The sequence below is a fragment of the Bos indicus genome, chromosome 9, assembly GCF_029378745.1.
Source record: "Bos indicus isolate NIAB-ARS_2022 breed Sahiwal x Tharparkar chromosome 9, NIAB-ARS_B.indTharparkar_mat_pri_1.0, whole genome shotgun sequence".
In the NCBI taxonomy this organism is placed as follows: Eukaryota; Metazoa; Chordata; class Mammalia; order Artiodactyla; family Bovidae; genus Bos; species Bos indicus.
This window is the reverse complement of record NC_091768.1, coordinates 53,240,912-53,261,379: the sequence shown is the minus strand read 5'-3', so window position 1 is coordinate 53,261,379 and position 20,468 is coordinate 53,240,912. Positions and strand designations below refer to the sequence as shown.

At 38.8% G+C, this 20,468-nt stretch overlaps 1 protein-coding gene across 2 annotated transcripts in view; it reads right to left on the bottom strand.

Moving 5' to 3' along the window:
- Window positions 1-201: 201 nt before the first annotated feature.
- GPR63 (G protein-coupled receptor 63) overlaps window positions 202-20,468 on the bottom strand; it is a 68,307-nt gene continuing 48,040 nt past the window's right edge. For both annotated transcript variants that reach the window (XM_019967335.2, XM_070796057.1), the window contains exon 2: window positions 202-5,703. In XM_019967335.2, the coding sequence (XP_019822894.2) occupies window positions 4,291-5,550 (1,260 nt within the window). In that variant the 5' untranslated portion in view covers window positions 5,551-5,703 and the 3' untranslated portion in view covers window positions 202-4,290. The remainder of the gene's footprint in view (window positions 5,704-20,468) is intronic.

Genomic DNA, 20,468 nt, shown 5'->3' with positions numbered 1-20,468 from the left:
AGTGACAATCTGATTTCAAATGACTTAGCAGGAAAATTTTTATAACTCTCCTAGACAGAATGTCTTTAAACTGTCTCTTAATACTAGTCTTTTGCCAAGTTTCATTTCATCCTTAATTGCTCTGAGAACTTCTAAAACCAGAATACAGTTACACACATAAAGGCTTTGAGAGCTAATTTGAAAATAAAAACCCAGAGGAAGTAGGATTGAAACTAAACTCAGATTTTAATTGAACAGAAAGTATTATTCATGACAATTTTTTTTCTAAGATAAATGAAGTAGTCCTTTAAAAATACTCCACTTTTAGAAATGTTAGACATTTATTCATTTTCTTACTGGTAGCTCTTTTCCTGGCTGTAATAAGAATATGCACAAATAATTGTACATTTTGATTTTGAATATTACAACCCAAAATTCAAAGTGATTTTTTCATATAGGTTAGGTACCATTGTAAAATAAATTAATTTTAATTACAAAGGACTAGTACCCATTAATATCTAAGAACTGTATTACCATTTACTTGTAATAACAAACATGTGCTTTGACATTTTCATTTATTATTATAAAAACTGAGTTTTCAATGAAGACTATGGTTGTGAAAATCTGAATTAAACAGTCCTTTAAACATTAAAAATCATGGAAGTATAAAATAGCAAGCAAGTGAACATTTTTCCTGTGATATATACATAAATATTTTCATGTAAACAAAAGCAAATATTAAGTTAAGTATCCTTGTCAGCAACTGAAATACATAGATTTAAATGGTTGTTTTATTTTTTCCATGCTTCCATTGAACACAACTGGCGTAAAGAGCAATAGGAATTGGATGAATCTTTGCATTCCCCTTACTCTTCAGGAGGTTACATACAATAAAGATACCTCTCATCTAGAAAAGAAAATATGAGAGGAATCAGATTCCAAAAGGCATCACTTTCAATTGTGAAGTCATCTTTTCACTCTACTTTGAAACTATATGTTTTATCAGAACTTTGCGGGTTGAAAGATGATAAAGCTGACACTGGAGCGATCCAACACTAACACACGTGGCAGCAAATTAGGCCAATGATATACAGATTTTCCTCTAAATGTGGATTATCCATGCACTGGGAGATAAGGGCTTCCAACACAAATCAAACATTTTTTGGACAAAACAGACAATTTTTAAGTGGATATATTTCCCACAGGAGTGTTTCTTGAAGTATGCCCCACAGACCATCTGAACCAGAATCAGACCACATACTCAACAAATAAAAGTGGGCCTTGGTGGGCCCAGTGCCCCTCTGGGGCCCTGGTGACCTGTATTTATTGTTAACAAGCTCCCCTGGGAAGATTTAAATGCAAATGAATATTTGAAAGTTTGAATATCACTATTTCAGATTATTAAGGATTTCTTTTGACTCTTTCTTTTGACCACAAACACTTCATTATCTCTTTCCTGCTTCTTACTTATTAGCCTGAAGGAAAAAGAAAAACATTTCTGATGATGTCAGCCAGTGGTGATAACTCATAGTGGCATTTTTTTCCATCAAGAAAATACAGAATAGGCAACATATGATACTACACCTAAATTCTTCAAAGCTATACCATAGCACTTTTTTTTTTAAGCTTTCAAAATGTATATGTGATAAAAATGTTCAAAATGTTTGTAAACTGTCATCTGATCAATCAAGACAATCCAGTAGAAAGAGAACTGCTGTTTGGTGTGGGTGCTGAATTCTCACAAAGGACCCTCTTGGTCATCTTTCACAAACGCTGAGCCTCTTAGCAGTGAGCTCTTCCCAACGCTGCACTGCCTACCAGCAGAACTGAAGTTACCTGAGGATTGCTCATAAAAACAGGACAAAGGAAACAGCTGTCTCAACTCCAGCGATGAAAGGTGTCTCAAGATCTACTACCAACATGTAAGATGAATACAGATCACACTGACTTTCCTCAGATAAAGTCTAATTTCAAATAGACTTATTAATATCTGCCTAAAATCTAGCTTATATTGAAAATGGAAACCATGATACACTTCAACGTGCTACTAGTATCTACTACAGTGTTTATGCTCTATAAGATCCCAATGGATAAAAGCAATTTTACCTGTGAATAATATAAACAAGAAACCAAAGAGGTAGGTGAGTCTCATCAGAAGATGATCTCAAAACATGTTGAATAACATGCTTGAGTCCCCAAGGACAAGTTAACTGGAAAATGAGTCCCAATAACAAGATCACTGCCTCAAGAACAGTGTTTCTTGGGTCTTTCATGATGACATCCACCTCCCAAACACCTAACTCCTGCCATGGTGCCACATGCTCTTCAGACATTCAATTTTAAGAAACATCTAAAGAAGTAAAATGTAAGAAAAAATAATACTGGAGACCAAAGAGTGATGCTGATGTCAGCTGAGCTCTTCAAAAAATCTCTACTCTCACATTACAATTGGAAAAGATCTTGAAGATTCATCTAGTCCAACTCTCTGGTTGTACAGCTAAAGAAACAGAGGCTCACTTCCCACTGGTGACAAAGCATGACAATTCTGAAAACATGCTATAAATCCAAAAGAAGTTCATGGTTAACTTGACTATTTATAAAGTCCATGATGTAGCCAGCAGGCTACACTTTCAGCACTTACGGCCTTAGTCTGAAGCCCCATCTCTGGGGGCTGTCTAGTTCCTAGAATTGGAGAGAGAGGACACCGAAGGCCCCGGATACACGTAGGGCAGATTATCAGCAAGATAAGAAGAATTTGAAACCCTAGATCTGCCCCAATGAAAACTTGCTCAAGGCTCAGACCAGGGTTTCTGTTCACCTCTAAGTATTCACATTCTTCAACAGCCAGCTCTGCTCTGGGCGAGCACTGGGGCAACCACAGCATTCTGTCCAGAACATTGAGAAATACAGCTGGACAACTGGAAACATCCAAACCTACAGGGCAAAGACCTATAGACAGCTGTATTTAACTGCTCGATAATGGTCACTTGTTTTGCAAATCAAAAATCTGCCTTATTTCCTTATACCCTTATCTAAGATTTTTAAATTCCACTTTATAAAGGAGGTTATGAATGATTTTATTTTTTTCCTTTCTATTTTCCAGACTTTCTGTAATGTAATTCCTTTTGGTAATTAAAAGAAAAAAAATGAAGCTATTTTTTTTTTAAAGAAGGTTTCAGTCTAAAAAAAAAAGAAAGAATACACATAGTTTCCCTGTTGGTCATGGAACTTCCAAACCTGAAGGAGGTGTCTGTGTGGTATAGCAGAACAGCAGTCTCAGGACTCAGATGGATTTTCTGACCCCAGCTCTACCACTAACCTTGGGCAAGGTTTAAGTCTCTTTGAGACTTGCCTTCTTCGTCTGCAAAAGGAAGAAATAATAACCTCCCTCACAGCACACTGTGAGGATAAAATGATGCACAGCGCCTGGCTCCTGGTAGACGTCTAATTAAATGGTGACCCTTTTCCCTACTGAACTCAGAGAATCGGTGAGTAAAAGGAATCAGCACAGCCCCCACCAGCCACAGGCTCTCTGCATTTCATTTACATTTTTGAGGGTGCTCCATCTTCTCAACTCTGCCCTATTTCTCTAAAGATTCACTATTGTGCTTAGAAAAAGTTCTCTATTTTTATGTTCTCTCCTTTAAAACTGTACATGCAGATAAAACATTTTTTTAACTATCTTGCTAGAAATAATGCAATGTTTCCTAAAGCACAACATGTCATGTATAAAAGCAATTCTGAAAAACATGACTGAAATAGTCTGTACATTGTTTCTTAAAGTGCACCAAAGTAAATATTAATGACCTTTAAAATGTCACTCACCCCCTTGGGTTATTTTTCTTAAATAAAACTAACTATCTACTGAGATGTATGTGGTTTTTGGCTCCGATGTGATGGCAAAAAGCAGCAGTGTCTTCCAGGAAAAAAAAAATTTGATAAACTCAACTAAGCATATCTTAGCAGCATACAATATACCTAAAATTCAATGTAACTTCAGGCTCAATAAAGCACAATCCTGATTCCTGCTACAGAAACAAAATCAACTGAAGTTACAGAAAACCATCTCCCCACCCTAAATCAAGGATTTCTCTTGAACCCTGGAGGTAACACTTGGGATCACTTCCCTATTGTGTATCCCTGGTAACAGACTTATAACTAATCACCATCCTTTCTTTACATTGCACACATACACATATATACATACCCTATGAATAAAACAACAAAGTTTAAGTGGAGAAGCCATGAGAAAGAAAATTCAAAGTCAGATAAAGAACAGCCATCACCCAAAATGTCAGGCAGTTCCAATATTCACACCACCGTCCGATGTTCCCCACACACATAGACAGCACTGGGGCGTATCCGTCGCCGTGTGTGACCAGGGAGCCGCGGCAAAATCTTGAAGGACTTAGGCATCATGTCCAAGCAGGCATCGTGGAATTTCTTAATCCTCCAGTAGTAAATCAGTGGGTTCAACGCAGACTTGAGGTAGCAGAGCCAGAGTAGCCAGGTGCTGATCTCAAAAAAGTTGTGCTGATAGTAAAAGTGCTTGCTGAACGTTGCCACAAGGCTGTAAGTGGTGAATGGGGCCCAGCAGATGATGAAGACAGCGAAGAGAATCAAAATGGTTGTGAAGGCACGCGTTTTAAAGCCCATGTCAATGCTCATCTGGAAGGGTCTCTGGAGACTCATGAGACCCAGTTTGCTGGCCTGGCTGAGGCATATACCTTCAGGGTAGCTGTGGATCCTCAAGGCATTGTGCCGAAGAGTATTGAGGATGCCCATAAAGGAATACAGGATCACCAGGAAGGGCAGGAAGAAAGAAATGAGAGAAATCAAAATCACATAAGCCTGGTAACCCGGATCGGTTGTGTACCCAAACACACACTGTGGGGCTCGGGAAGGTATCTGCAGGTCAGGGTTCCCTACTGCCAAAGGAAAAGCTACACAAAAAGAAGTTGCCCAAGAAACTGCAATGAGAACCTTAGCCCTGTATGGATTTAGCTTATCCTGCCTCTGGACTATAATAAGAAACCTATCAATGCTAATGATGAGCAGGATGGCTACTCCCTCTATGACAAACAACCAGAAAAACATAGCAGATACCCTACAGAAGAATTTCCCGAAAATCCATCTGGTGGTAAGAATAGTGACCAAGGCCAAAGGCATGTTCAGCACTGCAAGCAACATGTCTGCAAAGGCCAGGCTGGCCAGGAGGATGTTAATGGCGGAGCGCATGGCAGCTTTTTGGTAAACCATGAGGCAAACAACCAAGTTGCCAAGAAAAGACACACACAGAATAAACATCATTAGAGCAGAAAGGATGATCTGGAGAGGCAGGTTGAGGCTCTTGGAAGCTGCTGGTGTTGGGGACACAGCTGTACTATTCACTGTTAAGGAACTCATCCCAGTGGGAGCCAGGCTTTCAACACTGTATCTAAGCAGTGGACCAACGCCAGGGTACTGGAATGGTGGAGGGACTGTAATATTCATGTAGGTGTTTTCATAAACTACAAACGTTGTGTTGGATGCCCCAGTATGGGATGCCGTCAACACTGCGGAGACGACCATGGTTTCAACAGGATGGAAGCTAGAGTTGTCAGAGATGTGAGTGTTCTTCAAGCATTTTAACACAGAGCAGCAGGATCAGGTTTCACTGATGAGCTTGGAAACATATTCTGGAAACGGGAGAAAGATGTCCATCTTCCATAGGAGTCCTTTTGCCTGAAAACAAGTCCAAAACACAAAAAAATAAATGGGAGTGAGTTTTGTACATATCATTTAACTCCTTATTCTTCATCCTGAAGGACCTATTTTACTTTTTTTAACTCTTTAAAAATATTTAAGTTTCTAGACTAGTCATCACTAAAATATTGTTCTGTTTTTAGTCAACTATAATGGAAACTTCATGACTTCCATATATAAAGTGAAAGTGAAAAGAATAAAAATGTAATACTGCCTCAAACGCCAGAAGTATTACCTTACAGTTAATTTTTCTTTCAAATTTCCAGGATCAGCATAGCCTTTTCACAGTTACTATTAATACAGATTTTATTATCTGTTTGTCCTGAGAGTATTAACAGTTTTCTTGATAGCTCTTTGGTACGGGTTTATATTCCATTCTTAAACTAGCCCGAAGCTAGCTGACAAAGAACCCTGAAATCAGTTTCCTATTTAATACATGATAATCAAACACTTTTGCTTCCCCAGCTTCACAAGTAGACACTACCCTTATTTTCAATGAGGGTCTGAAGCAGTTTTCTGGCTCTCTATTTTATTTGTGTTTTTTCCCAGAATCCTACCACTCTACTGAAGAAGTTCTTCAAGAAAAGAAGAAAAATTATCTGTAAAATGTCTTGGTCATATTTTGAAGACTTCCTTTCTTTTTCCAAAGCTCTCTTTGATCCTCATATTCTCTCTTCTTTCCCATGCCCACCCATTTCCATCCTTTATTTTCTGAAACAAATACTTCTATCTTCTCAATTTCTTTTTCCTAAGATCAACCTTACTGTAATGCCAGCAACTCGATTAAAATGTCAACCAAGAAATAAAGGATTCTAAAGAAGATGACTGGGAAAATATTCAGGTGTGAAGAAGAATGCACTCTAGAAAACTTACAAAGATATTTCACTTCTTGCTCCAAAAAGCTTCTTATCACCTTTCTCTTCTCCTTACCCCCAACTTCTTAACAATTCCTGTAACCCGTGAGTTTTCTGTAAACAACTTTCTTAATCTATTATCTTCCTAACCTACTTTTGTGATGTAGGTTTTTCCTTCCTTACTGGAGAGGTAACTTAAACCTTTCTAATTATAAAGAACTCTCACTGGATGTCTGTGTAGATTCCTTTAACAAATCCAAAGATTGGGGATGGGCGAATTACACAGTAGTTTGCATGCATGTGTGTGTGCTAAGTCACTTTAGCCGTGTCTGACTCTTTGCAACTCAATGGACTGTGGCCTCCCAGGCTTCTCTGTCCATGGGATTCTCCAGGCAAGAATACTGGAGTGGGTTGTCATGCCTTCTCCAGAGGATCTTCCCGACCCAGGGTCAAACCTGTGTCTCTTGTGTCTCCTGAATTGCCAGGCAGGTTCTTTTCCACTAGCACCACCTGGGAAGCCCCATATTAATTGTTTAAGATGATGCCATAATTTTCATTATTTGAACTTACAATTACTGAATGATTTTAGGAGTAAGTGCCAGAAGTCCATTTATTCATTTCTTGTAGTATAGAGGGTAGAAGCATTTCATTTGTGAGACCCAAGATCCAGCACTTTAACCAAATCATGGGCTCTCTAACATATTCCTCTCTCTCCATAATCCCCAATTTGCTGTCCAGGGCTAACCATATGAATAAGAATATTCACCTATTTGTTCAAAATATTAATTTTACTATATACTTTCAATGTTATGGGCTTCACTCATACCAGCTCGGATGATAGAGAATCCACCTACACTGCAGGAGACTTGGGTTCAATTCCTGGGTTGGAAAGACCCCCTGGAAAAGGGAGTGGCAACCCACTCCAATATTCTTGCCTGAAGAATCCCAGGGACAGAGGAGCCTGGCAGGCCACAGCCCATGGAGTCACAAAGAGTCCGATACAACTGAGTGACTAACACTTCACTTCACTGCTATAGCTTAATTTCTTTGTCTCTACAAACAGGTATATTTTCTAAGGAAAACATACCTGGATAAGATGCCCCACTAAGCCAGTGACTCTCAAACTTTATTAACCACAAAGGACCGTGGGGAAAGTCTCTTTATAACTATATAATCAGCCCAAGTCTCTTTATAACTTCACAAATATACATACAAATAAGCATAAAGACTGTGCTTACTGCATACCTCAGCCTCAATATGATTCTATCTCTAGAGAAAAATCATAAATGTATATCTTAGGCAAATGTGTATCTTTAAGCCTAAAGTAATAGCTGTAACTGCTTGATTAAAAAAGCAAATATATCCATCCTGAAGGAGCACACACTTAGCTTTCTAAAACTCTTATTTTCTAGACCATGCTGAGAACAAAACCAAAACCAAACAGAGCCAAAACAAAAATTTATTGTAAAAGATGCCTTTTAGGTTGTTCTATGTGCATATACAGTCACAATATTTTACTGCTGTTTTAAAAACTTCTAACTCAATTCACTCAATTATTCATCCATCAAATATTTATTTCAGAGCCTACTATGAGCCTGCCTGCCTCCTGAGACACCTGTTTGCAGGTCAAGAAGCAACAGTAAGAACCGGACATGGAACAACGGACTGGTTCCAAATTGGGAAAGGAGTACATCAAGGCTCTATGTTGTCACCCTAGCTTATTTAACTTCCATGCAGAGTATGTCATGCAAAATGCTGGGCTGGAAGAAGCACAAGCTGGAATCAAGATTGGCAGGAGAAATATCAATAACCTCAGATATGCAGATAACACCACACTTATGGCAGAAAGCGAAAAGGAACTAAAGAGCCTCTTGATGAAGGTAAAAGAGAGTGAGAAATCTGGCTTAAAACTCAGCATTAAAAAAACAAAGATCAAAGCATCTGGTCCCATCACTTCATGGGAAGTAGATGGGGAAACAATGGAAACAGTGACAGACTTTATTTTCTTGGGCTCCAAAATCACTGCAAACAGTGACTGCAGCCACAAAATGAAAAGATGCTTGCTCCTTGGAAGAAAAGCTATGACAAACCTAGACAGTGTATTAAAAAGCAGAGGCACTACTTTGCCGACCAAGGTCCATCTAGTCAAAGCTATGATTTTTCCAGTAGTCATGTATGGATGTGACAGTTGGATCAAAAAGGAGGCTGAACACTGAAGAATTGATGCTTCTGAATTGTGGTGTTGGAGAAGACTCTTGAGTGTCCCTTGGACAGCAAGGAGATCAAACCAGTCAAGCATAAAGGAATATATGCAGATGTCCTGATCAGAAAAGATCCTGATGCTGGGAAAGATTGAAGGCAGGAGGAGAAGGGGACAAGAGTGGAAGAGATGGTTGGATGGCCTCACTGACTCAACGGACATGAGTTTGAGCAAGCTCCAGGAGACGGTGAAAAGACAGGGAAGCCTGTCATGCTGCAGTCCATGGCATCGCAAACAGTAGGACATGACTGAGTGACTGAACAATAAAAATGAGCGAGGCACTGGAGAAACACTGATGAACAAATGATTCCTGAATTTCTGCTTAAACTAGACAAACGAACCATAGACCCTGCTTCTCAAAATTACACCAAAATGACAGTATAGGGATATGAAAGATGCATTAATGGATAGAGTTTTTGTAAATGTTTTAAGGCAAAGGCAGATGGTGGTGTGGTAACTGAACAGAGCAGAACAAAGAACTTTTTATCTTCAATACTTCCTAAGAAATATGCTTAGAAGCTGAAAAACTCTGTAGATCCCCAGAGAAGCTGTAGGTGAGGAGATACCAGGAAGTACTTTAAGTTTGGGTGGGGCAGAAAACTGGGAAATTGACTGAAAAATCTATATACAGAGCTATTGGAACCCCACTCTAGGTTTGTGGCTCATCTCCAGCAAACATATGAAAGAAGATACCCCCATGCCAGCAGCCCAAGTCGCTGGCACAACTGAAGCCAATAAGCACAAAACTTTAGCGAATCAGTGCACGGCTGATCACAGCAGGACTGGATGGGTGTCTACACATTCAGCATGAGATCCTAGCCCCCTTCTCCACCCTGTTGCCAGAGGCCAGCAGCCAGGCATACATTACCAGGCAGGACTGAAGCACTCATCTTTTCCAGTAATTAAAAACTCCCAGAGGAAAAAAAAAATACTCTAGATACTAACCTTTCATGGAGCCTCAAGAAAAATGCCAGCTTGGTGCCCAGTTACCTTGTATACTGAAGCCCATTTACTGTCAAGCCCAACCCATGCACACAGAGCTTCCAATCAGCTTTTCAATACCCATTAAATATAAAAGTTGAATTTCCCAAATATATAAAGAGTCTATGAAAGGCTTATGTAAAAGCAATGTTAAGGTAAACACTGAGGAAGATCTGAAATTTCTAATGTCAGAGAGCTTAACATACATGAACTTAATAACGCTTTTGCCCTGGTATCTATATGCTCTTCATTCATTGTACTCCTGGCTGAAAAATTAGGACTTCTGAATACTCATTGTAACTATGTCAAAAGATTCTTTCCTCTTAGAAATTCTTATCAAGTACATTGTGACCTGCAGTTTCTTTGAATTTCACAGTAGACTAAATCAAAGTTTTATACTTAAAATTTGCATTTCCAGAGGAAATGGGACAGTAGCAACATAAGAACAGTAGAAAATTAGCTTAGGTTGGTAATACTTGCTTAGCAGTCCTAATGTTTAATCTGAACTAGTCTTTATTTGCCATTTGTTGGGTACTCTTATTACATATTCCAAGAAAAAATTAAAATTATATGTGAAGGTGCACGTTTATATATATATTCATACACACATACATACATATACACACCCCACATGTAAACCTCAGATATGGCAGAAATTATTGAATTTATGATTCTTTCTCTTGTCTCAAGTATCTACAGAAACAACGCAGGGGCAATCAGGTTAGTGATACTGTAAAGTGTTTCATGTTTGGAGAATGCGGAGATGTCACAATTAATGGGGCTTCAGGGGCTGGAACGGAGAAGGCAATGGCACCCCACTCCAGTACTCTTGCCTGGAAAATCCCATGGATGGAGGAGCCTGGTGGGCTGCAGTCCATGGGGTCGCTAAAGTCGGACACGACTAAGCGACTTCACTTTCACTTTTCACTCTCACGCATTGGAGAAGGAAATGGCAACCCACACCAGTGTTCTTGCCTGGAGAATCCCAGGGACGGGGGAGCCTGGTGGGCTGCCGTCTGTGGGGTCACACAAAGTTGAACACGACTGAAGCGACTTACAGGGGCTGGAATGGGCAGTGAAGGCCACAGAATTCTTGCAGTCTTCATCCTTCAGTCTTAAACTGCTATTTCAGTGCTTTAGATATTTGTTTCATTGAAAAGAGTATATTCTCCTTAGAAGGCAGATTGATTTTATAAATCTCATTGTCCCCTATGGCTACTATGCTTTGCACACAGCTCAATACATACATGGTAAATTAATCTGCCCTGCGTGCGTGCATGCTTAGTTGCTTCAGTCGTGTCCAACTCTTTGTGACCCTAAGGACTGTAGCCCTCCAGGCTCCTCTATCCATGGGATTCTCCAGGCAAGAATACTGGAGTGGGTTGCCATGCCTTCCTCCAGGGAATCTTCCCAACCCAGGGATGGAACCCATGTCTCCTGCACTGCAGGAGAAGTTTTTACTGCGGAGCCACCAGGGAAGCCCTTATTTGCATTATGTTTTATCAAATCAGAGAATTTCTTCTTTTCTCTTTTTATTATTTATGTTATATGCACATAATTTCATTTAAAAAATCATCAAATTGAGTTTTAAAATGACAGTCAAATCTTATACTACCTTTCACATTCCACATCTGGTTTTAGAGGTAGCCATTTTTAACTATTTTAAAGTTTTTTTTCAAAAGTACTTATGTACCTAAATAACATGAAGAAATTGATACTTTAATCAATATTATATATGAACTCCTGATTTCCTGTTAGGATAGTAAAGGTTTAGCTGCCATAGCACCTCCCAACTTACTTCTTATCTCTTCATACTACCAAAATATTTATTTGAAAATTCCGAAGGACAGCAGAAGTTAGTGCATCTATTAATATATTTGCACAAATAGTATATTTACTGATAAGCCAAAAAAATTTTTCTTTCCTGTATAAATTTTGCATTTTATAGAATTAATAATTTATATACTTCTAATTTTATTTTTTTTAAATACCTGTTTGTTTAATCTGCTCTACCAGACAGATTTTACATCTAGAAGTATCATATTTCAGAAAGTTAGATATATCAGCTACATATTTTATCTTGAAGTTATTCATTCGGCTTTATGTGCCTCTCTGGAGTGACACTGGGTCAGTTGCACAGAAGCCAGCAGGAAGCATCTCTTTACTATCATCTTGGAATCCTCCTTTTTGCCTTGGGCTCTTGGCTTCCATATTTCTTAGGTCCTTTCTCTTCCACTTCATTGCTTCCTTTGTTGACTTCCTTGTTTCCATGAACCAATTGTTTTTGAATAAAGAACACAAGGGACATAAATTTTGAGTCCTTATATGTGTCTGTCTTTATTTTTATCCACATTAACTGTCTTGGCTTAGAATTCTCAGTTGAAAATAATTTTCTCTGAGAATTTTGAAGGTGTTGTTCCACATTAGCGTTTCTCAAAGTTGAGCATGCATAAGAATCACCTGAAAAGCCTATTAAAACGGGGGCCCCAAACCCCAAGTTTCTAAGTCTGTAGTCCAGGGTGGGGCCTGGAATTTGAATTTCCAGAGGAAAGAAAAAATTCAATTGAGAACGTTAAATTCCAATCTCAAGGATTAGAGGAAGAGCCAGACCATAGTGACCACAGTGAAGAAAACTTATCTCCTACTGCCCCAGAGATGGGATTTCTAAAACTAGAAGTCTAACCCTATGGGTGGCAATATTGCAATGCAAATTGAATTCCCAAACTTACAGAGTCTCTTCAGTTAAAGTTAGGATTCTGGCTGGGAAGCAGAGGGGCCTGAAAGCTGGGATAAGACTCAGTTCAGTTCAGTCACTTAGTCATGTCCAACTCTTTGCGATCCCATTGACTGCAGCATGCCAGGCTTCCCCGTCCATCACCAACTCCCAGAACTTGCTCAAACTCATGCCCATTGAGTCGGTGATGCCATCCATCTCATCTCATCCTCTGTCATCCCATTCTGCCCCTGCCTTCAATCTTTCCCAGCATCAGGGTCTTTTCCAGTGAGTTAGTTCTTCACATTAGGGGCAAAAGTATTGGAGCTTCAGTTTCAGCATCAGTCCTTTCAATGAATATTCAGGACTGATTCACTTTAGGATTGACTGGTTTGATCTCCTTGCTGTCCAAGGGGATTTTCATGAAGCTGAGGCTGAGGACCATGTGCTGCAGTTTTATCTGCCAATAGTAACAGCTTTTCCTCCTTGCTTGATGAGGTTGGTCTCTCCTTGCCTGAAGAATCAGTAAGAGCCTTACCTACAATGGCATCTTGCCAGGGACTTTGGCCTTCCTTAGGACCCTGCCCCAACTATCTCTCTTGCTTCTAGACCTACAACCAGAATCAAGTCCCAGCAGAATCCAGTGTGTAGTGTGAACTGTGAACGAGAAAGAAAGAAAATTTATATCAAAAGATATGCAAGATAATTCCAATTTATATAGACAGAAACCAGGGAATAGGTATGAAAATAGATGCAGAGGGTATTAAATCAGGTTGGAAGGAATATAATGTTAGAATAGATCAAAAATTTTAATATGGGCACACTAAACTGAGATTCTGGATTTTCTGTGCTATGTCAAACGGCTGAAAATGGCTCTAACAGTTTGTTCACTTGGTTGATGGACGTCTGGTTCTGAAGGTAACCTACACTACATAAAAATGAGATGACACTACCTCCTTGGTAAACAGGGAGCTATGCAAAGACTTCAGCAGATAGGAATGCTGACCTGGATTTATCATGTAAGACTTGCTCACCTGCCTATAACTATATCACCTGGTAGGATCCAGAGGGCACTGCCTTCACCGATACTGAGATACACTGGTTCAAAGGATCACCAGCATACTTGAAGATCTCTATAGCCGCTATTCTCTGCAGACCAGGAATGACAACAGGCAATGGTGCCACCCAAGAAATGGGTTCCTAAACTGAATGGGGATCATAGTATCCCAGAGTGGCAGGGGCTCAGTGACAGTACTCAACAAAAGATGAGATAGCATGCTTACCAACATGGGCAGCAAGCAAAGGCTGAAATCGGAATAGTCTAACTTGCAGAGATCACTGGTGCTTGATCATGGTATTTCTAAGAGAGAAATAGTTACAAACCTACCAAGTCCTACTTTTTCTATATAAGGAGCAAAACTATAAAATAGAAAAATGCCATCCCTCAATCAATTCCCAAACTTGAACTAATACACAGATCTAGAACCTCTTGAATAAGAGTTAAACAGGGGACTTTCCTGGTGGTCCAGTGGCTGAGACTCCCCCCTCCCAATGCTGAGGGACTGGGTTCAATCCCTGGTCAGAGAACTAGATCCCACATGCTGCAACCAAGAGACTGTAGATTAGGGTCACTATCAAGGACTGAAAGGATGAAGGTCACCACCGTCATTCCTAACACAGACATATTCAGCTTGCCGATTTGGCCTTTAAGAAAAGCAGACAGATCTTGGAGAGTGCAGATACTATACCAAATGTGACTTCTCTGCTGGAGTAAATCAGCACATTCACTGGCATCTGGTACATAGCTGTTGATGGGCAAAAACACATTAGTTTTTTTCTTTATATGTGCTAGCAAAGAATACCTGAGCAGTTTGGCTCCAGCTGGCACCCTACTACCCTACCTCAGGGCTCTATCAGCTCCCAGCACACACTTATAGTCTAGTCCACAGGGACCTTGACTGCCTCTCCATTCCATAGAATGTCATGCTTTCCATTGCGTGCTGACTGAGCAGTAAGCAGTAACCACTCTATACTTGGTAAAACACAGATGTGCCAAAGGTGAGGAAATGGCCTTAAGGACTGAAAGGATGAAGGTGATGATTCCTAACACATTCATATTCAGCTTGCCTATCTGGCCTTTAAGAAAAGCAGAAGGATCTTGGAGAGTGCAGATACTGTGCCAGATGTGACTTCTCTGCTGGAGAAATCAGCACATTCACTGGCATCTGGTACACAGCTATTGTACCCACAGAGGCCATTTTGTTTTGTACCAGGTTGTTCATCTTGAAGGAGACATGCCAGAGGGACTGATTTACATTCATTTATGGACTGCAGCTAATGGTTTGGTTGGCCATATAAATGCTCACCAAATAGCAACTTCACACATATGGAGCTAAATAATCAGGTAGACAAAGGTCAACCAACCTTTTTCTCTACTGTTGTTCTTCTCAAAAGGGATTACGAACAAAGTGGCCATGGAGTATGGTTGGAAGTTGTACGTGGGCTCCACAACATGGATTTTCACTCACCAAAATGACTATGGCTATATCCACTTAGTATCAATGTGATAACATTAAGGCCAAAACTTGACTCAGTAAATGTGGCATCTTTCTCTGGGGTACCCACCAGCCATCTGGTGGCAAGCTGATTACATGGACTACTTCCATCATGGAACACTTGGTTCTCATTGGAATACGCTCATATCCTGGATAATTTTTATCAAATTAAGCTGTCAATCATAAGATCAGTATGTTTAACATCTATACTTCCTTTCACAGAATATTCCACATGTAAACAGAAAAATAATCAGAAAGTTAAAAATCTCTACCTTTTTAGTTACACATTTGGAATAAAACACTGGATATGCAAAAATACAACATTTATATTTTGTTTAATTTATTTTTTAATTGAAGGATAATGATAATTGTTTTACAGAATTTTGTTGTTTTCTGTCAAACCAACAAGAATCAGCTATAGGAACAGCCATGTTCCCTTCCTCCTAGATTTTGTTTTTAAGTAGTTAGAAGCATATCAAGATATTTAATCAGTATTCAAAACAGGAATGTGTATTCTTAAAGAGAATAACTTCTTTTCTCCTGACTTTTTCTAGAAAGCAGAGTGTCGAAGAATGTCTTAAGCAGTTTTGGTATAAATCAGCTTTTAAAAAATTTCACAGCAACTCTGAGACTATTACTAGTAAAATCCTCATTTTAAGTATGAGGAATTAAATGTCAAAAAAACTAGATAATTCAGAAGAAATGGACAAATTCCTAGAAACACACAACTTACCAACATTAAATCAAAAAGTAATAAAAAATCTGAACAGACCAACAATGAGCAGGGAGATTGAATCAGTAATTTTAAATCTCCCAACAAACAAAAGCCCAGGACCAGAGAGCTTCACTAGTGAATTCTATTAAACATTTAAAGAATTAATATCAGTCCTTCTCAAACTCTTCCAAAATACTGAAGAGGAAATAATACTTTCAAACTCATTTTATAAGGTCAGCATTACCCTGATACCAAAGCCAGACATAGATACTACAAGAAAATAAAATTTATAAACCAATATCCCTGATAAGAGACTTCCCTGGTTGTTTAAATGGTAAAGAATCCATCTGCCAATGCAGGAGAAGCAGGTTCAATCCCTGGGTTGGGAAGATCTCTGTAGAAGGGAATGGCTACCCACTCCAGTATTCTTAAATGGAGAATTCCATGGGCAGAGGCCTCGTGGGCTACAGTCCATAGGGTGGCAAAGAGTCAAGACATGACTGAGAGACTAACACACATACCTGATAAACGCAGATGCAAAAATCCCCAACAAAATACTAGCAAACAGAATTCAGGACCACATTAAAAGGATCATACACTATGATCAAGTGAGATTGATTCCTGGGATGCAAGGATGATTCAACATATGCAAACATTAAAAGAATGAAGGATAAAACACATATGACCATTTCAACAGATACAGAAAAAGCACTTGACAAAATTCAAGGTATTTTTCAAGATAAAAACTCATAATAAATTAGGTATATAAGGAATGTACCTCAATTTAATAAAGGGCATATATGAAAAACCCACAGCTAATATCAAACTCAAGAATGAAAAGCCTTCCTTCTAAGATCAGGAACAAGACAAGGATGCCCACTCTTACCAATTCAACATAGTACTGGGAAGTCCAAGCCACAGCAAACAGGCAAGAAAAATAAATAAATAAATAAATAAAAGGTAATCAAATGGGAAAGAAAAAAGTAAAATCATTGCTGTTTGCAGATGACATGATCTTAGAGAAAATTCTAAAGACTTAGTTTATTAGAACTAACAAATAAACTCAGGCAAGTTTCAGGATACAAAATCAATACACAAAATCAGTCATGTTTCTATACACTAAAGACAAACTACCTGCAAGAGAAATTAAGAAAGCAATCTCATTTACAACAGCATCAAGTATAACCAAGGAGGTGAGAGATTTGTACAAGATTTCTTTGATAAAGAAACTGAAGAAGACACAGAAAAATGGAGTTCACGGAAGAGTAGATGGAAGAGTACTATTAAAATACCCATACTACCCAAAGCCATCTACAGATTCAAAGCAATCCATATAAATGCAGATATAAAACCATACCATATGGTGGTTGTGAGAAATCAGATTGGAAGAGGATTATAAAATATAAAGTGCCATCAAAATATGACATATAACCATGATCTTTCTACAGCACTTCAACTATGTTCTGCAATTCATATCTTTATTGTACACCTTTGTGGGAGTATAAACTGGTTCAATTTTTTGGAGGGTAAAAAAGAAATATTTTTCAATATCAAAAACAAACAATTTAGAACCTCCCTGATGGTCCAGGGGTGAACCCACCTGCCAATGCAGGGGACATGGGTTCAACATGGGTTCTTCCTGGTCTGGGAAGATTCCACATGCTGCAGGGTGACTAAGCCCATGGGCCATGACTACTGAAGCCCCCGTGCCTAGAGCCCATGCTCTGCAATAAGGGAAGCTACCAAAATGAAAAGCCAATGCACCACAACTAGAGAGTTATCCCTGCTCGGCACAACTAGAGAAAGCCCACACGTAGCAACAAAGACCCAACATAGCCATAAATAAATAAATAATTTTAAAAGGTTAAAAATAATAAAAATAAACAATTTAAACACCATTTGGAATTCTGCATTACAGAAATAAAGGCAGAAACATGCAGGTAAGAATATTTATTACAGCATTAAGAGTTGAAAAAACTAGACCCCTTCTAAATCATCATCAATAAAAATAATAGTTAAATGAATTAGAGTACACACATGCTAGAGAAAGAAAACCATTCAACTATCACAAACAATAGCTAATCCTTAATAGTGACACTAGAGAATATTCATCATACACTGAGTAAAAAAAATCAGCTTGCAGAATGACACACAGTCCTATTGTTGTGTATACATGCAAATGTATGCATGTATGTGACATACAGGTATATCTGTATGTTTATACAAATAGAAGAATTCACACAAACTGACAAGAAGGATTTTCTCTCTGGTGTGAAAATAAAGGTGCAAAATATATTTTCCTTCCTTCCTTCTGGCTTTTTAAAAGTTTTTTTCACATTAAATCAATACTGATGTTTATTATTCAGTGGAACTTTCCCTCACTGTTTCCTATATAAAACAAGACACAAGTTGCAGCCTATCTTTTTTATAACCTATCAGCCCGAACACAAAGCTGTGTACTCTAGTGATACTAACAATGCAATAACCATTCAGAGTACCCTTTAACCATGGAGAAGAGAAGCAAGCCTTCTAGTCTGGATCTTTTTGACAAACTGGGCCCAGTGAAAGTCCTGGGTTCAGGCTTCTCAACGCTCCCAGAAGACACCTCCCACCTCCCCAGATCATAGCTAACTGCATACACTCTAAAGGTGACCTTGGGTCCACTGAGCCCAGGCTGCTGGGAAAGGTCAAGCAAATAAAACAACTGCTGCTGCTCTAGAATTCTTCTGTCGCTTAAGAAGGAGTGAAGTAAATACATCTTTGGCTCGAGTAAAGATCAGCATAAGACGAATAGGATAATCAGTGTCCTACCAAGTTCATAACTTACACAGCAGAATAAAAACAGGTAAGAATTTGAATACTGGCCTCACTCAGACTTTTACCTGCTTTTGTCTTGAGCAAAGTGAAAATCTAAAAGAAAGGAAAATGTCTAAGAGAAAGAAGTGCTCGTGTCCTGGGTTACTGAGCATCTCTTTCCCACTCTGGGCCACAGGTGATGCTGGAGGAGAAGAGGTCTCACCATGGTCCTCCTGATACTCACTGCACTCAGCTATGAAGTGAGCTTCTTTCAAGTGAACTTCTTCCTCCAACTCAGCAGTGAAGGAACAAAGGCTTCCTCCCTCCACCCTATCTTTCCTCTCACTCAGGAAAGAAAAATAAACTAAAACTGAGAGAGGAAAGAGACCATGCATCACACAGAAATCTATCTCCTTTGCCTGTAGTAGGCCCTTCACACTTTTCTAGAGATTCTAGTTAGAAATGTGTACTGGTAGAAAAAGAATACACTGGAATGGATGCAAATATACTGAGTCTACTTTTGAATTCTCTAAAAGGGTAGGTGGAGACAGAAACAAAGAACCAGTCATTTCACTTCAGAAGTAGCCCAAAGTTCAACTTCATTTCATTTTTACAAAAGCGATCATCTTCATCAAGCATCCTATTTGAAAATTTTAAAAAATAGTCTACAAAAAAATTTATATCACTATAGCAAAGTCTACTTTTTTGGGCTGAATTGCTATTTTGTTGTTGTTGTTTTACCTGTAGATAGAGTAAAAGGAAGCTTTGAACAAACTAATCAGAAGAAAATAAAATTTTTTTAATTCATTAATTTTTTTGGCTGCACTGGGTCTTCGTGGCCGTATGCAGGCTTTCTCTAGTTGCAGCAAGCAGGGGGCTACTCTTGGCTGCAGCGTGCCGGCTTCACTCGTGATGGAGCACAGGCTCTAGGTGCACCAGCTTCAGCGCTGCAGTATGCAGGCTCAGGAGTTGTGGTCTGCTGGCTCATTTTGCCCTGTGGTGTATGCGATCCACCCAAACCAGGGATCAAACCCTTGTCCCCTGCATTGGAAGGCAAATTCCTATCCAGTGTACCACCAGGAAAGTCCCAGAAGGAAATATTAACAATCAAGTAGAGTGGACGGGGTAGGAGAAGGCTTATTTGAAGTCATTTGTATACAGAGACAATCACCATTGCATCAGAATTTCACCTGTTATCAAGGTATCTCTAACTTAAAACCTATATGCAATAAAGCTAAAGGGGAAAAATGCTGTGTGCACATTTTAAGTATGAACCATAGCAATGTTCTATTTATAACACTGTTCCATTCCTAATATATTTCTAATTCCAACCAGAATACCCACCACAAAAAAAAGAAGAATTTTTCTCATGAATGTTTAAAGGAACATTTAGTTTTTCCATGGACATTTTTAAAATTAGATTGTTAAGCATGAGGATTTATTTGCATTTGTGTTACTTTTTCCCGCAATCGCCAAGGAGAAATTAAACTAAATGTCAGCAAGGGCTTTGTTTCAGAGGAAAATATTCTAAGTGACTACCGATGACAAAACTGAAACTCAAGTGGCAAGAAAGGTCAACATTTAATAGAAAAGTAAATTAATTATAATTAAAAACTAGGAAAATGTATTTTTAAAGTGGCTAATAGAAGATTAACCTTCTAGAACTTTTCTATGAATACAAAAAGCAACAGAAATGATGCGCCCTATGGGTGATAGGTTTTATTCATCTCCTTTTTGTCTCCTATTTCTAATTCTCATTCTTTGGCTCACATTCATTAGGTCACTGTTCTGCTGAGAAATCTTTACCTGCCTTGAATATTATTGGGGAAAATGTCAGCCAATTTAATTTTGTCAGCCTCATTGAATAATT